This window comes from Delphinus delphis, chromosome 2, assembly GCF_949987515.2.
Source record: "Delphinus delphis chromosome 2, mDelDel1.2, whole genome shotgun sequence".
Lineage (NCBI taxonomy): Eukaryota > Metazoa > Chordata > Mammalia > Artiodactyla > Delphinidae > Delphinus > Delphinus delphis.
This window is the reverse complement of record NC_082684.1, coordinates 50409664-50433609: the sequence shown is the minus strand read 5'-3', so window position 1 is coordinate 50433609 and position 23946 is coordinate 50409664. Positions and strand designations below refer to the sequence as shown.

At 38.8% G+C, this 23946-nt stretch overlaps 2 protein-coding genes across 8 annotated transcripts in view; one reads left to right on the top strand and one right to left on the bottom strand.

Moving 5' to 3' along the window:
• L2HGDH (L-2-hydroxyglutarate dehydrogenase) overlaps positions 1–11333 on the bottom strand; it is a 51335-nt gene extending 40002 nt beyond the window's left edge. For 2 of the 4 annotated variants that reach the window (XM_060004587.1, XM_060004586.1), the window contains exons 1-3: positions 11120–11333; positions 4563–4678; positions 3731–3882 (exon numbers count right to left, since the gene is read on the bottom strand). In XM_060004587.1, the coding sequence (XP_059860570.1) occupies positions 3731–3882; positions 4563–4678; positions 11120–11259 (408 nt within the window). In that variant the 5' untranslated portion in view covers positions 11260–11333. The remainder of the gene's footprint in view (positions 1–3730; positions 3883–4562; positions 4679–11119) is intronic. The other 2 variants (XM_060004589.1, XM_060004588.1) reach the window with 1 other exon arrangement.
• An 86-nt stretch (positions 11334–11419) lies between these two features.
• DMAC2L (distal membrane arm assembly component 2 like) lies at positions 11420–21877 on the top strand. Of its 4 annotated transcripts, none has more exons than XM_060004595.1 (5): positions 11420–11493; positions 17196–17307; positions 18593–18801; positions 19386–19557; positions 21338–21877. In XM_060004595.1, exons 2-5 carry the CDS (start codon positions 17201–17203, stop codon positions 21450–21452), a joined length of 603 nt encoding a protein of 200 aa, XP_059860578.1. In that variant the 5' UTR covers positions 11420–11493; positions 17196–17200; the 3' UTR covers positions 21453–21877. The 4 variants fall into 4 exon arrangements, with proteins under 4 accessions (XP_059860578.1, XP_059860577.1, XP_059860576.1 ...); XM_060004594.1 differs by lacking the exon at positions 11420–11493 and adding an exon at positions 11543–11666; XM_060004593.1 differs by lacking the exons at positions 11420–11493; positions 17196–17307 and having other exon boundaries at positions 18031–18801; positions 19389–19557.
• Positions 21878–23946: the final 2069 nt, after the last annotated feature.

Here is a 23946-nt window from a genome sequence, read left to right as displayed (position 1 = left end):
GTGGATGTTATGGATGTTGTCTGGTTCCTTTGGCTTAAAGGATTAAAAAAAAAAAACCCTCATAACTCAACCATAAAAACTGTAAATACAGTTTTATATCTTGCTTTTTTTACTTAACACTATATCAGGACCATTTTCCCACATCATTAAAAAAAAAATCTTCATAGCATCTTTAATGGTGACAATGAACTTTTATTCTTAAAAATTACATGAAGAAGAGTTATAAGGAAATATTATGAACAGCTGTATGCAACAAATTAGATAATCTATATGAAATGGGAAAATTCTTAAAAAGACACAAACTTCTGAAACTGACTCAAGAAGAAAAAGAGTATCTGAATAGACCCATAACAAGAAATGGAATTAGTAACTGTAAAGGCTCAGGCCTCATGAATGCTACCAAATGTTTAAAGAAGAATTAATACCAATTCTTCATAAACTCTTCCAAAAAACAGAAGAGAAGGGAACACTTCCTAATTCTATAAGGCCAGTTAACACTCAAACGAGACACAGATATCAAAAGAAAACAAACCTGCATATCAATATCCCTTATGAGTATTGATATAAAAATTCTGAACAAAATACTAGTATATTGAGTGCAGCGACATATAAAAAGGATTATATACCATGACCAAGTGGGATTCATTGCATGAATGCAAGATCTATTTAACATCCAAAAGTCAATTAATGTAATAAATTCATATTAATAGAATAAAGGACAAAACCACATGACTGCCTCAAGAGACATAGAAAAGGCATTTGAGAAAATCCAACACCTATTCATGATTAAAATCAACAACCTGCAGGTAAAAAGGAACTTCCTCAGTCTGATAAAGGGCATCCACAAAAAACCCACAGCTATCATTATACTTAATAGTGAAAGACTGAATGCTTTCTCCCTAAAATCAAGAACAACACAAAGATATCCACTTTCACTACTTTTATTCAACATTGTATTAGAGATTCTACCCAGGTAAATTAGGCAAGAAAAAAAGTAAAACTGTCTTATTTGCAGATGACATGATCCTGCATATAGAAAATCCTAAGGAATACACACACACACACACACGAAGAACTACTAGACTAAAAAACGAGTTCACCAAAGTTGAAGGATAAAGATCAATACACAAAAATCAATCATATTCTATACATTAGCAATGAATAAACCAAACTGAAATTAAGAAAACAATTCCCCTCACAAAAGCATCAGAAAGAATAAAATATCAAGGAATAAAATTACAAAAGAAGTGCAAGACCTGTAAAATGAAAAATGTTTTTAAATTGTTGAAAGAAATTAAAGAAGATCTAAATAAGTGGGAAGACATCCCAAGTTCATGGTTTGCAAAATTTAATATTGTTAAGATGGCAATACTCCCCAAACTGATCTATAGATTCAATATAATCGCTCGCTAACAAAAATCCCAGCTGCCTTTTTTGGAGAAACTGACAAACTGACCCTAAAATTCATATGGAAATGCAAGGGACCCAGAATAGCCAAAACACTCTTGAAAAAGAACGAAGTTGGAGGACTCACACTTACTGATTTCAAAAAATAAAGAGCTACAGTAAACAAGATAGTGTGGTACTGGCATAACGATAGACACACATCAATGGAATGGAATTGAGAATCCTAAACAAACCTTCTTACACTTATGCTCAACTGATTTTTGATACAGGTGCCAAAACAATGTAGAAAGAATATTTTTTTCAACAAATGGTGCTGAGACAACTGGATATCCACATGCAAAAGAATGAAGTTGGAACTCTTCCTCACACCATATACCAAAATTAATTAAAAAGTGAACCTAGGGCTTCCTTGGTGGCGCAGTGGTAGAGAGTCCACCTGCCGATGCAGGGGACACGGGTTCGTGCCCCGGTCTGGGAGGATCCCACATGCCGTGGAGGGGCTGGGCCCATGAGCCATGGCCGCTGAGCCTGTGCGTCCGGAGCCTGTGCTCCACAACAGGAGAGGCCACAACAGTGAGAGGCCCGCATACCGCAAAAAAAAAAAAAAGTGAACCTACGCTGGAGGAATACACGTAGGGGTAGAAGCTCTGCTTCTGGTGGTGGGGTCTGGGGAAGGGGCAGTAGGCCATCTGAAAAGGTGGTAAGAAGCACCTGAAGCAGCCCAAGAAGCAGGCCAAGAAGTTGGATGAGGATGATAAGGCATTCAAGCAGAAACAAAAAGAGAAGCAAAAGAAACTTGAGGCTGCAAGGAAGGCCCTCCTGGCGAAAGTTGGAATTAAGAAATCTGTCAAAAAGTAAGCTGTTCCTTGTGCCAGAGGCAATGGTGATCCTTAATTCCATTCCTGTTTAAATAACTGGATTCCCTGCCATAACATCTGTTGCCACCTATAGTTAGAATGAAGTGCTGTCTTGAAACCTGCTATAAATTTAAGAACAAACTTTTGTTAAAGTTTAAAAAAATGAAATCATACAGTGGTTCATCTTCTCTTTAGTTCTTCTCATTCGGCCATTTCTACCTTAGCTGTGAGGTCAGAGTAAACCCAGCCCAGAATCCTGCCAAAGTCTGTTCTTCAGTCTTTGTTCTAGCTCCAATTCTATAACACTCAGAATTAAACCAACTCATTTGGGGGAAAAAAACTATCACAGATCTAAACATCAGAGCTAAGGCTTTGACATTAGAAGAAAATGTAGGAGCACTTTTTCATGATCTAAAGTTAGGCAATGATTTCTTAGATATGATACTAAAAGTATAAGCAATAAAAGAAAAGATAAACTAGACTTGATCAAAATTGAAAGTTTCTGTGCTTCAAAGGATACCATCAAGAAGTAAAAAAGAAAATCTACAGAATGGGAGAAAATATTTAGTAATATTTAAAATACGATCATTACAATTGCTATTATTTTATTTAAAAAAATATATATATTTTAATATTTTAGTAGTATTTTAGTAAATATCATATAGCTGATAAGGGATATTTATATATCCAGAATATATAAATAACACATACAAATCAACAATAAAAAGACAAAGAACTCAATTTTAAAATGAGCAAAAGATTTGAATAGATATTTCTCCAAAGAAGATAAATGAATGGCCAATAAGTATATGAAAAGATGCTTAACATCATTAATTACTATGTTTAATTACATAAAAACCACAATGATATAGCACTTCACATCCTCTAGGATAGCTAAAATGAAAGAGACAATAACAGGTGTTCATGAGGATGTGAGGATATTGGAATCCTCATTAACTGCTGATGCGGATGTAAAATAGTACAGCACTTTGGAAAACAGTTTCACACTTCCTCAAAATGTTAAACATGTAGTTACCATATGACCCAGCAACTCCACTCATAGGTATATACCTGACAGAAATGAAAACATAGGTCCATACAAAAACTTGTACATATATGTCCATAGCAGCATTATTCATAGTAGCCAAAAAATGGAAACAACCCAAATGTCCATCAACTGATAACTGGATAAACAAAATGTGGTCTACCAATACAATGGAGTGTAAGGAGGAATGAAGTACTGATTCATGCCACAAGATGAACGAACCTTGAAAACACCATGCCAAGTGAAAGAAGCCAATCACAAAAGACAACATATTGTATGATCCCATTTATATGAAACATCTAGATTTTGCAAATTACATGAATACAGAGAAAGAAAAGCCAGGCATTTTTTAAATCAACATTTAAGATTACTAAGTAAATGCTATTTATAAATAAGTCAAGGCCCTAGTAAAATGCCATACCTTGCCACATTGCTTGTAGGAAATTCCCTTTTGGTTACAGTACTCATAGATGAGGGCTGCGCCTTGTACACATAACTTAGCTTTCAGAGATTCAGGTTTATAATAAATTCCACTATGTATGACACCACTGTTATGTCCAGTCTGATGAATAGCTATGGAACAAGAGAAACAGGTTAAGAGAAACTACATGACTCATTCAAAACTTAAGAAGTGGGGGAATACACTTACAGTGGAAGCTATTAGAGACCGCTATTTAAAATTCTGTCTGAGTTTGTTCTTATAGTCAGAGCACTTCTAGCCTCCCGTAGCAGCCAGCCATGGTGTCTGTGTCACATCCCTCCAGCCCATCTCTGACTTCCACCTCAACTTTGGTGCACAAACCGCCCCCCTCACCACAAGCAAACCGCTTCAAGGGTCCACTACAGCTCTCTGCCTTCTGCTCCAGGGCCTTTTCTAATATTTGGGGGCACAGGGACTCAACACCCTATGGACAATCCTCAACCAAAGGGACAGAAGCTGATGGATAAATGAGCACAATCCTGGGAAACATTAGGTAGCTCCTCGAGGGCTCAGTGGAATTAAGCTCACAGCTGCAACCTAGATAACGCACCCTCACAAGGTTGTTTCTCCTTCCCTGTTTACTCTCCCCACCTCCTCACTCCTGCCTCCTCGAATAACCTTGAAAAAAATCACCTACACCCAAATCCTAGTCCTAGACTCTGCTTTCTAAAGAATCCAAACTGGGACACTAACATCGACATTCAGCATGAAAGATGTAGAACTGACAAAATGAGCAGGTGCTCAGGTTAAGCAACACTGAGAACATACATACCTAAATCTTTCTCCTTTTCCAGAACACCAATGGAAAGAGCTGGATGTCGCAGGATGAGCGCTCTGGCAGACGCAAGCCCCACAATTCCGCCACCAATAATGACTACATCAAATGAGCTTTAAGAGAAAGCCACCTTTAAAGTAATGCATGTTTACAACAGACTTTATCAAACTTGACAGTTTCATCATCAACTGACAAAGTATTAATTAGTTATCATTAAAATCAAATGTTTATTGGGCTTTGTGACATTTGGCTTTATACTAACGAAGAAACCTTTAAAAGTCACATGCATGTATAATCAGCTACAGCCAGCAGGCAGAGTGGCTAGCTGCCCAAGCTGCTCTAAGTCTCTATAATACTCTGCCCAACCTGGCTACATCAGTGGTTACTCTGTTAACTATCACACTCTCTCCTCTACCATCTATTCGTTAAAAATTCAGGTGCAATATTCTTGAGGATAAGTTAACATTAAGTCTTTAACACCTAGTGTACAAAAATTTATAATTTTTTTATTCTGTTCAGAAGGAAACAGTCAGTGAGAACATCAAACTTAAGGAAATAAGTGGTCCAGAAACGGGCTCAGAACCAGTTTTAGCCATAACTCTGATTATATAATCATTTAAAAAATTAGAAAGGGTATGTATAGTCTATCTAAATCTAAAATGAGAAGCTTAAAAGATTACCACAAGCACTGATCTCGTGGTCAACAAATCTAGGTTTTACAGGAACGTGGCCTATTTTGCTTCTTCACCCCATTTATTTTTTTTCACCCCCTCCTGCATTATATTATTTCGATCTAAATCTTGAACATCATCTGTAAATATTTCAATATGTTATTTCTAAAATGGCTCTTTAAAAACACACACACAGGGCTTCCCTGGTGGCGCAGTGGTTGAGAGTCCACTCTGCCGATGCGGGGGACACGGGTTCGTGCCCCGGTCCAGGAAGATCCCACATGCCACGGAGCAGCTGGGCCCGTGAGCCATGGCCGCTGAGCCTGCGTGTCCGGAGCCTGTGCTCCGCAACGGGAGAGGCCGCAACAGTGAGAGGCCCGCATAATGCAAAAAAAAACAAAAAACACACACAATGTCATTATTCTAACCAAAAAATTCAGTTTTTAAATATCATCAAATATTCACGATAAAACTTTTAGAAGAAAACATAGGAGAAAATCTTTGGTATTTAGGGCTACTTGAGGAGTTCACACCAAAACCATGACCCATAAAAGAAAAAAAAAATGATAAACTGGACTTCATCAAAATTAAAAACTTTTGCTCTGCAAAAGACTCTGTTAAGAGGATAAGAAGACAATGAACAAACTGGGAGAAAACACTTGCAAACCATATATCTTACAAAGGACACATTTCTCAAATATATATTAAGAACTCTAAAAATAAACAACTCAAGACTTCCCTGGTGGCTCAGTGGTTAAGAATCCACCTACTAATGCAGGGGATATGGGTTCGAGCCCTGGTCCGGGAAGATCCCACATGCTGCAGAGCAACTAAAGCTGTGCACCACAACTACTGAGCCTGCGCTCTAGAGCCCGCGAGCCACAACTACTGAGCCCGCGTGCGACAACTACTGAAGCCTGCGTGCCTAGAGCCCATGCTCTGCAACAAAAGAAGCCACCGCAATGAGAAGCCCGCGCACCATAACGAAGAGTAGCCCCTGCTCTCTGCAACTAGAGAACGCCCGCGCACAGCAATGAAGACCCAACGCATCCATAAGTAAATAAATAAATAAATTTACTAAAACAAACAAGTCATTTAGAGAATAGGCAAAAGATATGAACAAACATTTCATCAAAGAGGACAGATATATAGATGGCAAATAAGTATATGAAAATATGTTCAATACCTTTAGTCATTAGGAAAATGCGAACTAAAACTACAATGAGACATCACTACACCCCTATCAGAATGGCTTTTTTTTCTTTTTTAAATGATAACAACAAACACTGGTGAGGATGAGAGGAACTGGATCAACTCACACGTTACCGGTAGGAATGTAAAATAGTACAGCCACTCTGGAAAAACAGTATGGCAGTTTCTTAAAAAACTAAACATATGCTTACTACATGTCTTAGCAACTCCACTCTTTGGCATTTATCCCAGAGAAATGAAAACTTACGTTCCTACAAAAATCTGTACGTAAGTGTTCATAGCAGCTTTATTCATAATAGCCAAAAACTGAAACAGCCCAGATACCATTCAACTGGGGAGTGGTTAAACAAACTGCAATACATCCATATCATAGACTGCTACTCAACAATTAAATGGAACCCACTATCAACACAGGCAACACCTTAGATAGATCGCAAGGACATTATGCTGCATGAAAAAAGCCAATCTAAAGGGTTACATACTGTGTGATTCCACTTATATAACATTTTCAAACTGACAAAATTATAGAGCTGAAAAATAGATTCGTGGTTGCCAAAGGTTAGAAAGGGTGGAGAAATGGGATGTGAATACAAAGGGGTAGGTAACACAATCTCTGTATTGATGGAACATTTCTGTTTCTTAATTGTGGTGGCAGTTACACAAATTAACACATGCGGTTAAATTGCATAGTAACACACACAAAAATGAGTGCATGTAACAGCAAAGGAAATCATAAACAAAATGAAAAGACAATCCACAGAATGGGAGAAAATATTTGTAAATGATGCAACCAACAGGGGTTAGTCTCCGAAATTTACAAACAGCTCATGTGACTCAATATCAAAAAAACAAACAACTCAATCAAAAATTGGGCAGAAGAGCTAAATAGACATTTCTCCAAAGGAGACATACAGATGGCCAACAGGCACAAGAAAAGATGCTCAACAGCACTAATTATTAGAGAAATGCAAATCAAAACTACAATGAGATATCATCTCACACCGGTCAGAATGGGCATCATCAAAAAATCTACAAACAATAACTGCTGGAGAGGGTGTGGAGAAAAGGGAACCTTCTTGCACTGTTCGTGGGAATATAATTTGGTACAGCCACTATGGAGAACAGTGTGGAGGTTCCTTGAAAAACTAAAATAGAACTACCATATGACCCAGCAATCCCACTACTGGGCATGTATCTGGAGAAAAACATGGTTCAAAAGAATACATGCACCCCAATGTTCATTGCAGCGCTGTTTACAATAGCGAGACATGGAAGCAACCTAAATGTCCATCGACAGATGAATGGATAAAGATGTGGTACATATATAAAATGAAATACTACTCAGCCATTAAGAAGAATGAAATAATGTCATCTGCAGCAACATGGATGGACCTGGAGATTATCATACTAAGTGAAGTAAATCAGACAGAGAAAGACAAATATGATATTGCTTATATACAGAATCTAAAAAAAATGATACAAATGAACTTATTTACAAAGCAGAAACAGACTCACAGACTTAGAGAACAAACTTATGGTTACCAGGGGGCAGGGTCGGGGGAGAGAGGGAGTTTGGAATTGACATGTACACACCGCTACATTTAAAACAGATAACCAACAAGGACCTTCTGTATAGCACCGGGAACATTGCTTAATATTCTGTAATAAGCTAAATGGGAAAAGAATTTGAAAAAGAATAGATACATGTATATGTATAACTGAATCACTTTGCTGTACACCTGAAACTAACATGACATTGTTAATCAACTATGCTCCAATATAAAATATAAATTTAAAGAAACATGAATTCACTTGAAATCAGATTTCTAAATTGTGACACTGAAATCAAGAAGTCAATGGAGCATTATTTTCAAGGAGAAAAAAAGGACTTCTAACCTAGAATTAAACTATCTCTTTTATTTTTTTTATTTATTATTTATTTGTTTTTATTTTTGGCTGTCTTAGGTCTTCGTTGCTACACACGGGCCTTCTCTAGTTGCGTTGAGCGGAGGCTACCCTTTGTTGCGGTGTGCGGGCTTCTCATTGTCGTGGCTTCTCTTGTTGTGCAGCACGGGTTCTAGGCGTGTGGGCTTCAGTAGTTGTGGCACATGGGCTTAGCTGCTCCACGGCATGTGGGATCTTCCGTGCCAGGGCTCAAACCCATGTCCCCTGCATTGGCAGGTGGATTCTTAACCACTGCACCACCAGGGAAGCCCAAACTATCCCATTTAAATATGAGGATTCAATAAAGCTATTCTTGGGTAAACAAGGCTACAGGAACTTTAACATGCAAGAGACACTCCTAAAAATACTCCTGGACCAAAAATTAATGAGTTAACAACTCAAGAAGTTAAATATAATAAAGAAAAATAAACATGTATATATAATATATAAAACATATATATAACAAAATATAATAAAGAAGAAAAATCTTTTATTTGAAAAGATTTATAATGTAGACAAACCTCTGGCAAGAGTAATGGGGGAAAAAGTGAGATGACACAAATAAATAAAACAGAATAATAAAGAAAAAATACGTAAAGACACAACAAGGATCTTAAACATAATCAAAGAGTATCATGGAGATCTATATGCTAATAAATTTGATAACATAGATGAAACGGGGTGGGGGACTCCTCGGGCAAAATTACTGAGGCATAAAGAAACAGAAATTTTGAATCAATCACTATAAATTAAAATAGTCATCAAAAGCTTTCTACCTAAACACACACACCCATACATTTTACCAAACTTTCAAGGAACGGATAATCTCTATCATCAAAGATATTCCAGAAAAATTTAAAGGGTTGAGAACTCCCTAACTCATTTTATGAAGCACATATGAACCAGGTTCCAAAACTGGATAAGAAGTACAAAGAAGCTTCTATACCAGTAAGATCCAACTGAAAGAATAATATAAAATAAGATACTATTTACAAAGCAATAAGGGAATCAAAGAATTAACCTAAGAAAAAAGAACTTCACAGAGAAAAATTTTCAACTCTATTAAATAACAAATGAGGGACTTCCCTGGTGGCGCAGCGGTTAATAATCCACCTGCCAATGCAGGGGACACGGGTTCCAGCCCTGGTCCAGGAAGATCCCACATGCCGCGGAGCAACTAAGCCCGTGCGCCACAACTACTGAAGCCCGCGGGCCTAGAGCCCGTGCTCCGCTACAAAGAGTAGCTCCTGCTCTCCGCACCTAGAGAAAGCCCCTGCGCAGCAATGAAGACCCAATGCAGCCAAAAAATCAACAAATAAATAAACTTTAAGTAACAAAGAGTATGCATAAATGAAAAGATATGCCAAGTTCATGGATGGGAAAACTCAAAATTATAAAGAAGTAAATCTCCCCCAAATCTATCTACCTAATTTCAATAATATTTTCAAAATAATATTTTAAGATACTAAATGTTATATAGAATAAAGGTCTATAAGTAGTAAAGCAATTTAAAAAAAACAAACAAGTGCAAAACTTCTAAAACTGATGAAAATCTGAATAAGGCCGGTGGATTGTGCTAATGTCAATTTCCTGGTTTGATACTGTTATTACAGTTATGTAAGGTGTTGCTGGGGTAAATTGGGTGAAGAAGGGTACATGAGAGCTCTCTGTTCTTTTGCAACTTCCTATGGATCTATAATCATTTCAAAATAAAAAGTATAAAAAGAAAAAATAAAAAGTATAAACAAAACCTTCACTAACCTTACCTTTCTTCCCTTAAAAAAAGGTTCCCAAAAGAGCTGTCTACAAACCCCCACGATGAATCACAAATCCTATCCCACTCTAATCCCCCTCCAATCCACTAATACACAGCAGCCAGAATCAACTTCAGAAACATCAACATTTAATCACTTCTTTAAAACCCTTTAAAAGCCTCCCAGCGCTCTTAGAATAAAATTTCACGTGTATTTAAAACAAAAACTGTGCTGTGATGTAGCCCCTCTCCGATGTCATTCCACACCATCTCTGCTCCGCTAAGCTCTAGTCACACTCATCTTGCCCACATTCTAGTTCCCGAAACAGCCAAGACCTTTCCAGCTTTGAAACCTTCGCATAAACCATTCCCTTTACAGAGAGCAGAGAAAAACAGTAGTGGCGAATGTGGTCTCCAAACTTCAAATTACAGGGCGCTGAATTTTGCGGGGTTTAATTAGCAACTAACTGAGCTGCTTCTCACAGGGGCAACTCTATGCAGCATGCGTGTGCCAGGAACTGATTGATATAGGACTGGTTTTAGATCTTCCAAGTAACATCAGGAAGGCCAGCGAATAAACAGCATATTTGGTTGCTTACAGTGTGTTAGGTCCTTTAATCCTCAAAACGACCACTTAACGCGAGACTAGGATCCTATTCACAACTGAGCTTTTAAGGAGCTTAACTAACCCGCCCAGAGTTGAATAGGAAGTGGTGGGGTGGTATTCAGAGCCAGAACTGTTCTTGACCTCTACTCAACACTGCCTTTCTTATTCTTTTCCTCTCGCCCACAAACCTACAGATGATCCAAGCAGGTAGCTCCTGGCACCATAGGTTGGAGCCCGGGATTCACAGGATCCCGACCCTCTCCCACGCCGAGGACAGGGAAGTAGCGCAGGGGCAGAGGTCCAGCACGAGGCACCTCTGAGAGAAGCAGCGCAGACCGCGGGGGGGGTCGGGCCAGCGGCTACTCACCTGGTGCTGGCTCTGCGGCCACCTTGGCACAACAGCCAGGGCTTCCCCGGCGCGGGCGCGCACGCCGCGGAGAAGCCCCCGGGAAACCCCCCGCGGGCCAGTCCGCAGACACTGCCTAGGTAACGTAGCGCTGGCACCATCGCCTGCGCCTCCTCCCCTGCCTCAAGCCCCAGGAGCCGGCCCTTGAGCCCTACACTGCCCAGGTCCAGGCGCTCTCTAGCCCCGCCCCCAGGCAGAGGCCAATGAGGGGCGCTCTTTCGCCCCACGTGAGAGCAGCCGCCAGTGGCCAATGGACTCGCGCGGCGGAGGGCGAAGGGCAAGCCGGCGCCGCCGTAGACGCTGGGGACGCTAACTCGCTCCCTCCTTTTGACGCTGTGAGTAGAGGAGCTAGGCCCCGGGTGGGGCGGGTCTAGGGTGGTGGTTAGCCTCTGCCCTTTCCCTTCTCCCATCGCTAGGCTGACTGAAAATCTGGCCCACCGAGTCGGGCGTCCTCGATCTTCACCGCCGAGCGGACTCGGGGCCGCGGAAGAAAGTCAGGATGATTATGGTGAAAACTGTCGTTTGGGCAAGCCCAGCTGCCTCCCCTCCTCCCGCCAGGCCCCGCCCCTCTCGACCCCGCCCCGCGTCACTCGAGGCTCCGCCCCTATCAACCCCGCCCCCCTCAGACCCGCCCCGCGTCACTCGAGGCTCCTTTCAGGGCACCGCGATCTCCAACCCGGCTCCCACCCAGTGGAGTGGCCACTGGAGGGGCGCTCGCTGTCCAGCCCTAGCCCTCTCCGGACGGAGGCTCTGTCATGGCAACGCCTGATAGCCTGCAGTCTTCTGGACTTCCATATATGTGGCTCCTGACGTGCCATTCATTCATTTATTGGTCCTGTAAATATTGAGCACCTAAATGAACCAGACGTCTCGGTCTCTGACATCATTTAGCAATCTATTTCCTTTTTTAAAAAAATCCTGGACCGAGATATACTTTTAAATATGCTGTGCGGGCCTGGGAACAGCGACTCACCTGTGCAGGTCACTTCACCCCTGTTTATCTGTAAAATGAGGGAAGTGGACCATGTAATGTATGAAAAACCTGTGTTAAATTACGTGATCCTTTATCACCATGCCTAACTAACATTTATCACCATGTTTAACTAACATTTGTTCTCTCTGCTTGTTGGAAGTTTTTTAATTTTTAGGGTCAGGACAGCTGAACAAAAATAGAATCATTTAACTTTATTGCTGGAAGGACTTATTCTTGCCTGTGTGAATTTGGCTCCAGTTATTAGTCGGGTAGCTTGGGGAAGTCACTTCACCTCTTTGCCTCAGACCCTTCTCTGTGAACTAGGAGTAATAGCAGGATCTCCTTCATGTGGATTACACGAGATAAGGCTCATCAGATGTTAGCACAGTAAAGTGCTCGATAAAATGATGGCTTTTATTATGTTTATATTGGTTTTATCACCTGGACAGTTGTACATATTTTCTTTATTTGCGAAAATAATGTGGAATGTTGCCTGCTTGTTCATCACAAATGAAAAAAATAAGAAATGGTTATTTTTTTAGTTCAACTTTTTAATTTTAAGCTAATCGTAGATTCCCATGCAGTTGTAAGAAACAGTAGAGATCCTGTGTACCCTTTACCCAGTCTTCCCCAATGGTAACATCTTGTAAAAGAATAGAACAATAACTCAACCAGGAAATTGACATTGACACAGCCCATGGATCTTATTGAGATAACCACAGTTTTACCTTTGTGCATGTATTTAGGTCTGTATAGTTTTTATCACATGTGTAGGTTTTGTTTTGTTTTGTTTGGCCACGCCGTCGGGCTTTTGGGATCTTAGTGCCCCGACCAGGGATTGAACCCCAGCCCTTGTCAGTGAGAGCTCAGAGTCCTAACCACTGGACCACCAGGGAATTCCCCATGTGTAGATTCTTGTATCCACCACAGGCAAGCTACAGCACAGTTCCATCACCACCAGGATCCCTCGGTTGTCCTTTTATAACTACACTTCTCTCCTGCAGGGCACCCTCTTCCCCGTTCTAGTCTCCCTTTCTAAAATTTTGTCATGCCAAGAATGTTACATAAGCAGAATTATACAGTATGTAATTTTCTGGAATTGACTTTTTCACTCAGCATAATCCCTTGAGATCCATCCAAATTGTTGCATGTATTGATAGTTCATTCTAATTGCTGAGAAGTATTTCATGGTATGGATGTACCACAGCATGTTTAACCATTCACCCATTGAAGGGCATCTGAGTTACTTTTAGTTTTTAGCTATTTCAAATAAAGCTGCTATGAAAATTAGTGTACAGCTTTTTGTGCGAGCCTGTTTTTGTTTTTCCGGGATAAATGCCTAAGAGTCCAATTTCTGGGTCATATGATAAGCACATGTTTACTTTTGTAAGAAACTGCCAAAGTGTTTTCCGAAGTGGCTGCACCATTTTACATTCCCACCAGCAATGTTGAGTGATCCAGTTCAGTTCCTCTTCAGTGTCACCAACTTTTGGTACTATCACTATTTTTTATTTTAACCGTTGCATGGGATGTAGTTGATTTGTTACTAGGTTGAGTACAGAATTATACAGTTTTAGGGTCTGTGGTCAGGCTTTCATGGGTCAGCCCAGAATAGTGACTTTTTTACTACTCTGTGATTTTGAGCACGTGCTTCTGAGTTTAGCAAAGTGAAAGAACTCAAAATACACATGCTCTTTTTGTAAAATTTTCTCTGCTTACCTTCTCCCCTAGGCTTGACTGTACATTAATTTGTTTCATTTAGATAATCTCACATCAAGAGCTCACCTTACATTCATTCACCCTGTAATGTCTTTGGCTAGAGACATTTGTGTTCTAGCCACCACCCTCCTCAGCTAAGAATTCGTGTTCATCTTCCATCTAGGTCAGAACCTATGTGAAATTAGTTCAATGAGTGTCAAGCAATATTAGCCTAAGAGTGGCTTTTGGAAACTTTGCTTCTCATTCCTAAGCAATTGCTCTGCTGTTCTATTTCACTAGACTCTAGACACCTCAGGAATAAGAATTGGCATCAATAATGGATGAATTTGCAGTGAAGTGGGGTTATAATTTGGGGAGTAAAAATGCCCCAGTTCTGACATCACCCACCCCTCTCTTCACACTTTTACTGCCCTAAAGAACAAGTTGGCTAGTTCAGTCTTTTTGACCACTAAAATAGCCAACGTTTTGAATAGCCCACCTAAGTAATTATGTCTCATATGTAAAAAAAGAACTTCCATTTTTTAAAAAAAACTTGTTTATATGCAAATTGGGGGACTCTCCATATCCTATTTTGAGTCACACATTAGAGGTCTGGTCTTCTCTAAGTCGTGAACATATAGCAACTTTTAGAAACATCTGTTACAAACTTATGGCTCTAAGCTGTGTTATGATAGTAAGAAGAATTTTAAAAATAATTTTAATTCCTAAATTATTTATCACAGCGGTAATTTAGTAGTGGTTATTTTTTAACTTGCATTTCACTTGTTTAATTTATTAAAGCTAAATTCATCAACTCACCACCAGAGGTCTCCTCTTTCCCTCTAGAAAGCATTCTCAGAGGTAACTGCTTGAATTCATCTGAAATTCCTAATATCAATTAACAAAGTAGCAGTTGAGAATGCAAGAACCTACCAATTAGTTTTTTTAATTTATTGCTAAATAAAAACTTAATTTTCATGTTTAAATTATTTTAAATATAATATCTAATATTTTTAGAGATCATAAGCTGAAGTAAATTTGGTTTAATCCTTCCCTTAAGCAGAAATACAAGGTGGGCCAAAATGAATCAAGTGAAAGTACTTCAATTTTCACAAACCTCTCTAATTTACCCACTTAATGAGTTTCCTTGGTTTCTGCATGAAAATGTATCACCCATTGAAGATTATTAATTGCCAAATATTTATTAAACTTGCATTAGGGAATGGTGCTGTGCTAGGTGCTAAGAAAAATGGAAATGAGTTATATGTGATTCTTGCTCTTTCTTTTGCCCTTCATACTTTTCTTTTTTCTGCCTAACTGGAAACTCTTAATCATCCTTTGAGACCCATCTCAGAAGACACCTCTAGTATGAAGCCTATCCCTCACTCCCTTCTCTAAGCTCTCACAGAACTTGTCCATACCTCCATTAAGACATCGTGTTGCATGTTATTCATTTGTTTATATGTCATCTATACATATATGGTATATATACTACACATTCTATGAGGACAGGAACCATGTTTTTCTCGGTCTCTCTCCTGTGTTGTTTTGTTTTGCTTCTGTCTTGCCATTGAATCTCTTGCACTAAGTATAGCAGACATTCAATATTTATTGCATGATTGAATGGATGGATGGAGATGGCATTTGAGTAAGGTCTTGAGGTTGGGGAAGATTTCCATAGGATTCTGGGGGGCGGGGAGGGATGGTAAATGGAGGGAACAGCCTGAGTTGAAGCTGGAAAGCCCAGATTTGTAAACAAGGTTGGCAGCCAAAGGAGTTACTGAGATGGGCACAGGTGGAGAGAGATTTAACCAAAATGTGGGAGGAAGTAGCAGGGGGAGAAGTTTGCAGTAATGAAGGCAGAGTGATGATGGAGAAGGGATAAAGAGGCTAGTAGATGGCCCCAGGGTTCTGTCCTCAGACCTCAGCTCTCTCTGTTTTACAACCCAACATCCTTGGGCACTTCCTCAGCTCTAAGGTAGTTCCCACTCAGGCCTCTTTCTAGTCCTCTTCTTTTTCCTGAGTTCTAGAACCATCCAATGACTGAGGAAAGAGCCCTGGACTAATAAGAGAGAAAACTAGGTTCCAGTTTCAGCACTGCTAACAATTAACCATGAAACATTGGACAGGTCCCTTTAAACACATGCATTTATTAATACCCCACCTTGTTCCAGAAAGGATTTAGGGTGTCAGCAAGTTACTTATTATCAGGGCTTAAGTTTCCTCATCTCTAAATGACCCTCAATCTTGATGCTGCTGTCTAATATTCCTGAAGCATAGTTCTAACCATGCCAGTGCTCTGTGCTAAAGTCTCAATGATTCCTAGCCACCTGCAGAAGACAAACTTTCTGGCTGATCATGGGAGACCCTTCCCGATGTGACTGTGTACATTGTCTCCCTCCTCTTCTCATGACCCCCATGTGCTGAGCCAACTGAACTACAACATGCCTTAAAGGTTCCTGCCTCAGCTTATCACCTGACCTACATTTTCCTGGCATCTTTGTCTATTGAAATCCTTGTGTGTCTTTAACTCTTTTGAGGTCTTTTCCAGGTTCTATCATTTATTTTAACTACCTGGTAACTTGTTTTAGCTCACTCCACCCTGCATTAAATTGTCAGCTCTTCAAAGGCAGAGACCATGTTTCATTTATCTTTGTTTTTTCCCCACCTGGCACACTATCAGAGAAACTTGAATTGAGATAAATCAGGTTGAGACCCAATTCCAAAATCGCCTTCTCAACTCATAGTTATGGGTTTTTACAGCTGGAAATCATCTGAGCAAATCATCTCATTTTACAAATGAGAAAACCAAGGGTCAGAGAGGTGAAGTTACTTGCCCAGTCTTTCCCAGCTGCCCTGTACAGCTCTTGCTTTGCACTGTTCTGGGGACACTACTTGCAGCCTTGTGATAGGAAGATCTGTTTCCACGACTCCTCTCCTTTTCTGGACGTAAGTGTCTTAATCTTGACACATTGCTCCTTAGGTGATTTTAGTTTGTCATTTTGGTACTGGAAATGTAGATTGGGACTGGAGCTGGTTTCAGTAAATTTGTAGATGCACTGCCTGCATGGACACCAGGTGGCACCACTGCAGGCTGACTCCAATTGAGGAGTGAACAAGTAGAAAGAACAATGTCCAAGCTGGAAGGAACCATAGAGACCATTCAATTCAGCCTCTCATTTTTGCAGCAAAAGAAACCAAAAAACAGACAGGAGTAACTTGCTTAATAACTATTGAGTGGCAAGTGAGTCATCAGCTTTATCAGCACAAGAGCACTGACTCTGAAGTTGTAAAGTCAGTTGCCGTATGTATGGGACTCTGATTCCCAGCTGATGATCTAATATGAATACTGTTTTATGTGTCTAGATCAAATGATGCTGTCTGGAAAAATTTCCCAGCAGTTCTGTGGCTTAAAGAAACTCCCAAGGTCACGTGACTTCCGATACTTCTGGGGCTGGTTGAATGCAGTGTTTAATAAGTAAGTTTAACTAAAGTGAAGAAACGTGGGAATTGTTACAGCTTGATGAGTTCCCAGTAGCTAATTTGGTTATTTCTTGTGTTTCAAATGTTTTTCGTGTCGTGCATGCAGTACGATCCCAAATAAAACATACAAGCACTGAATAAAGATCAGAAAAATAGATTACAGACTATTAACTGTCTGGGTTACAGGACTTAAGTGATTCTTATTCATCCTTTCAATGCCTTTCAAGTTTTCTGAAATGAACATTTATTACTTTTGTAATCAGAAAAGCTCAGTAAATGTAATTTTAGAATATTTTATTCTATGGCTTCTTAAGGGATGTAGTTAACCTTTTGAATACTATCAAGGGAAATCAAGGTTTTAAAAAGTTGGTTGGGGGACTTCCCTGGTGGTGCAGTGGTTAAGAATCTGCCTGCTAATGAAGGGGACACGGGTTCGAGCCCTGGTCCGGGAAGATCCCACATGCCACGGAGCAACTAAGCCCGTGTGCCACAACTACTGAGCCTGCGCTCTAGAGCCCGCAAGCCACAACTACTGAGCCCACATGCCACAACTACTGAAGCCCACACACCCAGAGCCTGTGCTCCGCAACAAAGAGAAGCCACCGCAATGAGAAGCCTGCACACCACAATGAAGAGTAGCCCCCGCTCGCCGCAACTAGAGAAAGCCCGCATACAGCAACGAAGACCCAACACAGCCAAAAATAAATATATAAATTTATTTTAAAAAATAAAATAAAATAAATAAAAAGTTGGTGGCATGCTTAGAAATATCATTTTGAAACTGACAAAACTAACCTCCTTGTTGCTTAATATAGCATTAATACCACTAACTAGAGAAAAGGGCATATGTTAAAATTAATGAATATCACTTAATGACATTCATTTGAACAAAGGTTCAAAATTATTCCCTTTTTAATCTTTTGTCATTAATAAAAATGATAACCAAGTGTAGTCATTCATTCAAAACATAGATACTGAGTACCTCCTGGTGTGAAGCTATTGTGCTACATACGAATCAATGAAGACTCAATGTCTGCCTGATAAACTCACATAAGAATAACATGCCTTGACAGAGTTCACTTGAAAACAAAAACAAAAGCAAAAAAGGTAGCAGGTAGAGCCATCGAATGTTTTCTTTACATGGATTTCACTAATATATTATCTCCCTCCTCATCATGTGAAGTGAAAAGTGGTTGCTATTCTGTATTTACTTTGGTGAACATAGTTAAGAAGCTAGTGACTATAGTAAAAGCTACCGGCTTTTGTTCTCTTGCCAACAGAGTGGATCATGAACGCATCCGGGATGTTGGCCCTGACAGGGCAGCGTCCGAGTGGCTGCTGCGCTGTGGGGCTCTGGTGCGCTACCACGGCCAGGAGAGGTGGCAGAAGGACTACAACCACCTCCCAACAGGCCCTCTGGACAAATACAAGATTCAGGCAATTGATGCCACTGATTCTTGTATCATGAGCATTGGATTTGATCACATGGGTAACTGCCCTATCATTTGTTATGGGAAATGCAGGTGATTTGCAGTGACGTTTGGTTGCAGTTGACTCACTATTATAGTCATAGGTGTGTCCTTTTTGCCTTTTTCAGTCCAATCCAGCTTGTTTCTTCCTGCGTATGATATTTATTTTTAAATTAAATAGAGGTTACAAATACCTTCCTCTCCTTTCTCCCTGCACTAAGCTTGTCTCTACATGCCTTTATTCTGTGCTTTATTGACTTAAAATTCAAGGCCTTGTTTGTCAAATTTTCTTTGTCAAACTTCTGTCATTGAGAAACGCTCACGAATGTAGAAATAATTATATCCACACAGCTTCTGCTTGTGTGGGCATTTCTTTCCTCCAGTGCATTGGGCATCTGACTGCAGAATGGCCCTGTCCATCAGCACAACCTGTATAGTGAATACCTTGTATGGTTAATAGGGTGACTAATCGTTACTGTTTTCCTGGGGCTAAGAGGTTTCCTAGGACTTCCAATCCTAAAACTAGAACAACTCTGGGCAAACTAGGATAGTTGATCATCTTAATGGTAAAGCAGGTTCTTAAACTGTACTTTTTTTCCCCCAGAAGGCCTACAGCATGTTGAAAAAATAAGGCTATGCAAGTGTCACTATATTGAGGATGACTGCTTGGAGAGACTTAGTCAACTTGAAAATTTACAAAAAAGCATGTTGGAAATGGAAATAATTTCATGTGGGAATGTCACAGACAAAGGTGTCATTGCTTTGCATCATTTAAGGTAGGTGGTCAGTGCCAAAATGGAAACTTGATAATGTTAAGGTGAATAATCGGAATTTAAAACAGTTGAGAGGTGGTCTCTTTTTTTCAATTCTGAAAAATATAATTTATGAAAATGACTTAACTGTCAGCTATAATATTTTAAAAGTTTAAATTATCACCCTTAATATGTTATGGTTGTATTGCATTTTTTAGGGAGCATCTTTTTAAAAAATTGACCTACATAAAGCACCTAGCAGGGTTCCTAATACAGAAAGCTTTCAATAAGCACTAGCTATTATACTTCCTCCCTATTTTTAATTTCCCCTATGTTCTGCCAGTAACCTCAGCACCACAGAAGTCTGAGAAATCTTAAACATTAGAACCAAAAGTACTAGATTGTTTATCTCTTACATTAGTTGAGGCTTTAAAGCTTCACCTTTTAATACACACTTGGTTCCTTTAAGAACTTTCCCAATTTCTTTTCCTTCCTAGGTTAAGATTCATATTTTTAAAATTCAATTTACCTAAACTAAGAACAAAAACATGAAACCGTTCACCCATTTCTCCCACTCCCCACCCTGTGCCTTTGGCAACCACCAATCTGTTCTATGTATCTATGAGCTTGCTTATTTATTTATTTTTAGCTTCCACATATAAGACATCATACAATATTTGTTTTTCTCTGACTTATTTCACTAAGCATAATGCCCTCAAGGTCCATCCAAGTTGTTGCCAATGCAGAATTTCATTTTTTTATGGCTGAATACTACATCATTGTATACATATACCACATTTTCTTTACCTAATCCATCAGTGGACGCTTAGGTTGTTTCTATATCTTGACTATTGTAAATAATGCTGCAATGAACATGGGGGTACAGATACCTTTTTGAGTTAGTGTTTTTGTTTTCTTCAGGTAAATACTGAAAAGTAGAATTGCTGGATCATATGGTAGTTCTGTTTTTAATTTTTTGAGGCACCTCCATGCTGTTTTACATATGACTGCACCAATTTACAGTCCCACCAACAGTGCACAAGGTCTCCCTTTTCTCTACATCCTCACCAACACTTATTTAGTCTTTTTGATAATGGCCATTCTAACAACAGTGTGAGGTGATATCTCATAGTGGTTTTGATTTGCATTTCCCTGATAATGATGTAGAGTATCTTTTCATGTACCTGTTCTCCATCTGTATGTCTTCTTTGGAAAAATGTCTATTCAGATATTTTGCCCATTTTAAAAATTGGATTGTTTGGGGGTTTTCCTATTGAGTCATATGAGTTCTTTATACATTTTGGATGTTAGTTCCTTAACAGATATATGATTTGCAAATATTTTCTCCCATTCAGTAGGTTGCCTTTTCATTTTGTTGATGGTTTCCTTTGCTGTATATAAGATTTTCAATTTGATTGAAACAAGTCCCACTTGTTTATTTTTGCTTTAGTTGTTTTTGCTTTTAGTGTCAGATGCAAAAAATCATCACCATGAGTGATGTCATATTTTATATTTAACATACAAAGGAGCTCTATGCCATAATATACATAAAATATTTGGAAGAATTCAGCAGCATTATTGATGTAATTCAGAACAACTAAACTGTCCAAGGTCTGGCTTAGTGCCTAGCATGAATTTCATTTAAAGTAGTACTCTAAGACTACCGTTCTAAAAGTCATTTTGAAAGTGTAGGATGATATGAACACATTCTGTGTGTAGCTTTTTTAAGTCAATAAAGCAAGTTTATTTTTAATGCTATGAGTAAAGGCCAAATTAAATTAACTTTAAAAAATTTCTCTTCCAGAAACCTCAAGTATTTGTTTTTAAGTGATCTTCCTGGCATAAAAGAAAAAGAAAAAATTGTCCAAGTCTTTAAAACATCACTGCCTTCTCTGGAACTAAAATTAGACTTGAAGTAAAATAGTAATATTCAGTAAGTGTCTTATTTCAATATAAAGTATCATGTGCAATTGTTGATCCTAAACAGCAACAAATATTACATAAACATCAACAGAACTATAAGAATGTTATACCACAACATTCTAGCAGAGTCCATCATGTAGAAAATAAACATTCAGATGTGATTCACTAAAGTTACTAAGTTAGAAGTGAGAATTTAGGTACATTAAATCATTTTAAGAAAAATGCAAACCAGGTACCATTTTAATTCTTATATATTCCTTATTTTATATCAATCCTATATAAATATCTCTTGATGTAGATACTTAAGAGTTCTTTAAAATGATTTAAATGTACAACACAGATATTCTTTATTTTTAACAGTAATTTGTTACATTTTACTTTAAAGTTTTTGAAGCATGTTACTATAAATATACAATTATGAAAAACTGAAAGCTAAATTTCAGATTCACTGATGGAGTCAATTATGCAAAGTAGTCAGAGGTTGCTGGGGCATTCATATTGCTTCCCAGGATTCGCATGCGTTTGTCATGATCCTGCATTCCTGTGCTCTTTATACCATACATCCTTTCTCTGAATGAACAGTTTCTGGCTAATTTGTCTATTTTGTAGGCTTAGTCTAGTGTCTTATTAAAACTAGACATGAATACCTGGCTGGATTTAAATAGCTTTGCTGATTGCAATAGAACAGAGGAAACAATGATGAAGGCCAGCAGAGCTATACTTACTTTCTGCTTAAATTAAAAAACTGCTTCAAACAGAAAAATTTAACATGTCAGTTAGAAACTAATTTGTATTCCCTCATATATGTTGGATAGTACTTCCCATGAGCTCAAGGGACATCATAAGAAGTATAAGCACTAAATTCACTTTACATCTAGAAAGCAGTGATAAAGAATATCATAAATAGGTATAAACAGATCTTTATTTTTATCTGCTTCAAATGGTCCTGATTCTATTATTGTTGGTTATATGCCAACTTGTTTGTGGATTTCTGTATGTTTGGTTTGAATATTAATCTGTTGAATATAACCTTGACTGGAGTTAATTTTAAAATAAACACTTTCTGTGATGCAGCATTAAAGTAGAAAAATGAATTTTACTTGTGTTAGGAACCAGCTTATGTAGATAGCACATACCATAAATGATGTGCTGTTTACTAACATAATTGCCACTGTCATTCTAAAAATCAGAAAATAGTAAATAAAAAAATGATAAGGATGTAGAACAGTCTCATGTGAAACAGTGGTGATTCCATGCTGAAGAAAAGATCACAGATATGGTTAAATTAAGTATAAGCATATATTTAATAGAACTCATTAGAAACAAATGACCACTTCTATCTCAGCCTTGTTTGATTACTATGTGATGAAGCAACTGATTGACCACAGGTTAGTCTGGAGCTACTTTTCTACTCTGAATGGTATTCCTTAAAACTACTGGATAAATTAGGGAGTTATAGTCATCTGCCTCGTCAGGTACACAGTTGGGGGTAAGGAAAAAAGGAAAAACACAAAATGTAAACTATTAGCAGAAGCTGGATGTCCTTCTTTGTCATTTGAATCAAGTCTACATAACAAGAAGTAGATTATACTGTGACTAGTATTTAACCCGCTATCAGCTCTATGCAAGAAGCTACATACATTAGGAAGCCTCAGGATATCACTAAACTGGCTGGGGTAGCCAAAATTATTGAACAGATGCCAGAATTTGGTGGATTACTTAACAGTAAGTGAATAAGGTCAAATGCTCTCATGAAGAAAATTAACATAGCAGTAAACTGAGAATGCAGAAGAAAGGTTTTGAAGATACAGTAAAATACATCTTGAAAAACCATGGCTGAGGACTGCTAGGAAATAGCAGCACATCAATCAAAAATGGGGTTGAGCAATAAGAAGCAGACATCAGCTTCATATTGCCCTTGTGTCCAGGGGACAAGGATGAAAAAGCTTTTTGAATAGGAGCAATAGGCCAAATCAAAGCTAGTTATATATTGTCATTTTAAGTATCACTGTACAAAGCTAGGAATTCTCAATAATATCATTTTGGTCTATTTTCTTATTAGTTAACTTTTAGTTGTTAGGTTGGTATATACACACACATATATATGTGTGTGCACTACAGATATACACACATACACAGTAAAAAGATATTTCAGGGAAAACATCAGCTTATAACCTTATGTCTTTTATGACCCAAGTAAAAGCTCATAAGCAGTTTCTTCCAAAACCCAGATCACTATAGTCCTGCCAGTATCTCTGTCTCCAAGTCTGAGGCTGAGCTGGAGAGAATGAAGTACTAATTACTTTCAGGCTGGCAGGCCCAGTTCCTGTGAAGCCTGTGGATCTTGTTCTACCCCTGGGTCAGCTGCCAAGCTTCATGCCATTGTTTGCAAGGGGAATTGGGTGAACAAGTGTAGATGGATTATAGTAAATCCATCTTGCCTGCAAAAATGACTAAGATGCATCCTTTACTAAAGGTAAAGACCAAAGT

Excerpts from the sequence above, each read along its gene's own strand:
- DMAC2L (XM_060004592.1), top strand. The coding sequence starts at position 18,453 with ATGGATTTCACTAATATATTATCTCCCTCCTCATCATGTGAAGTGAAA. Across the intron at positions 18,802-19,385 it reads CATTGGATTTGATCACATGG|AAGGCCTACAGCATGTTGAA; the intron begins GTAACTGCCCTA and ends TTTTTCCCCCAG. Across the intron at positions 19,558-21,337 it reads ATTGCTTTGCATCATTTAAG|AAACCTCAAGTATTTGTTTT; the intron begins GTAGGTGGTCAG and ends TTTCTCTTCCAG.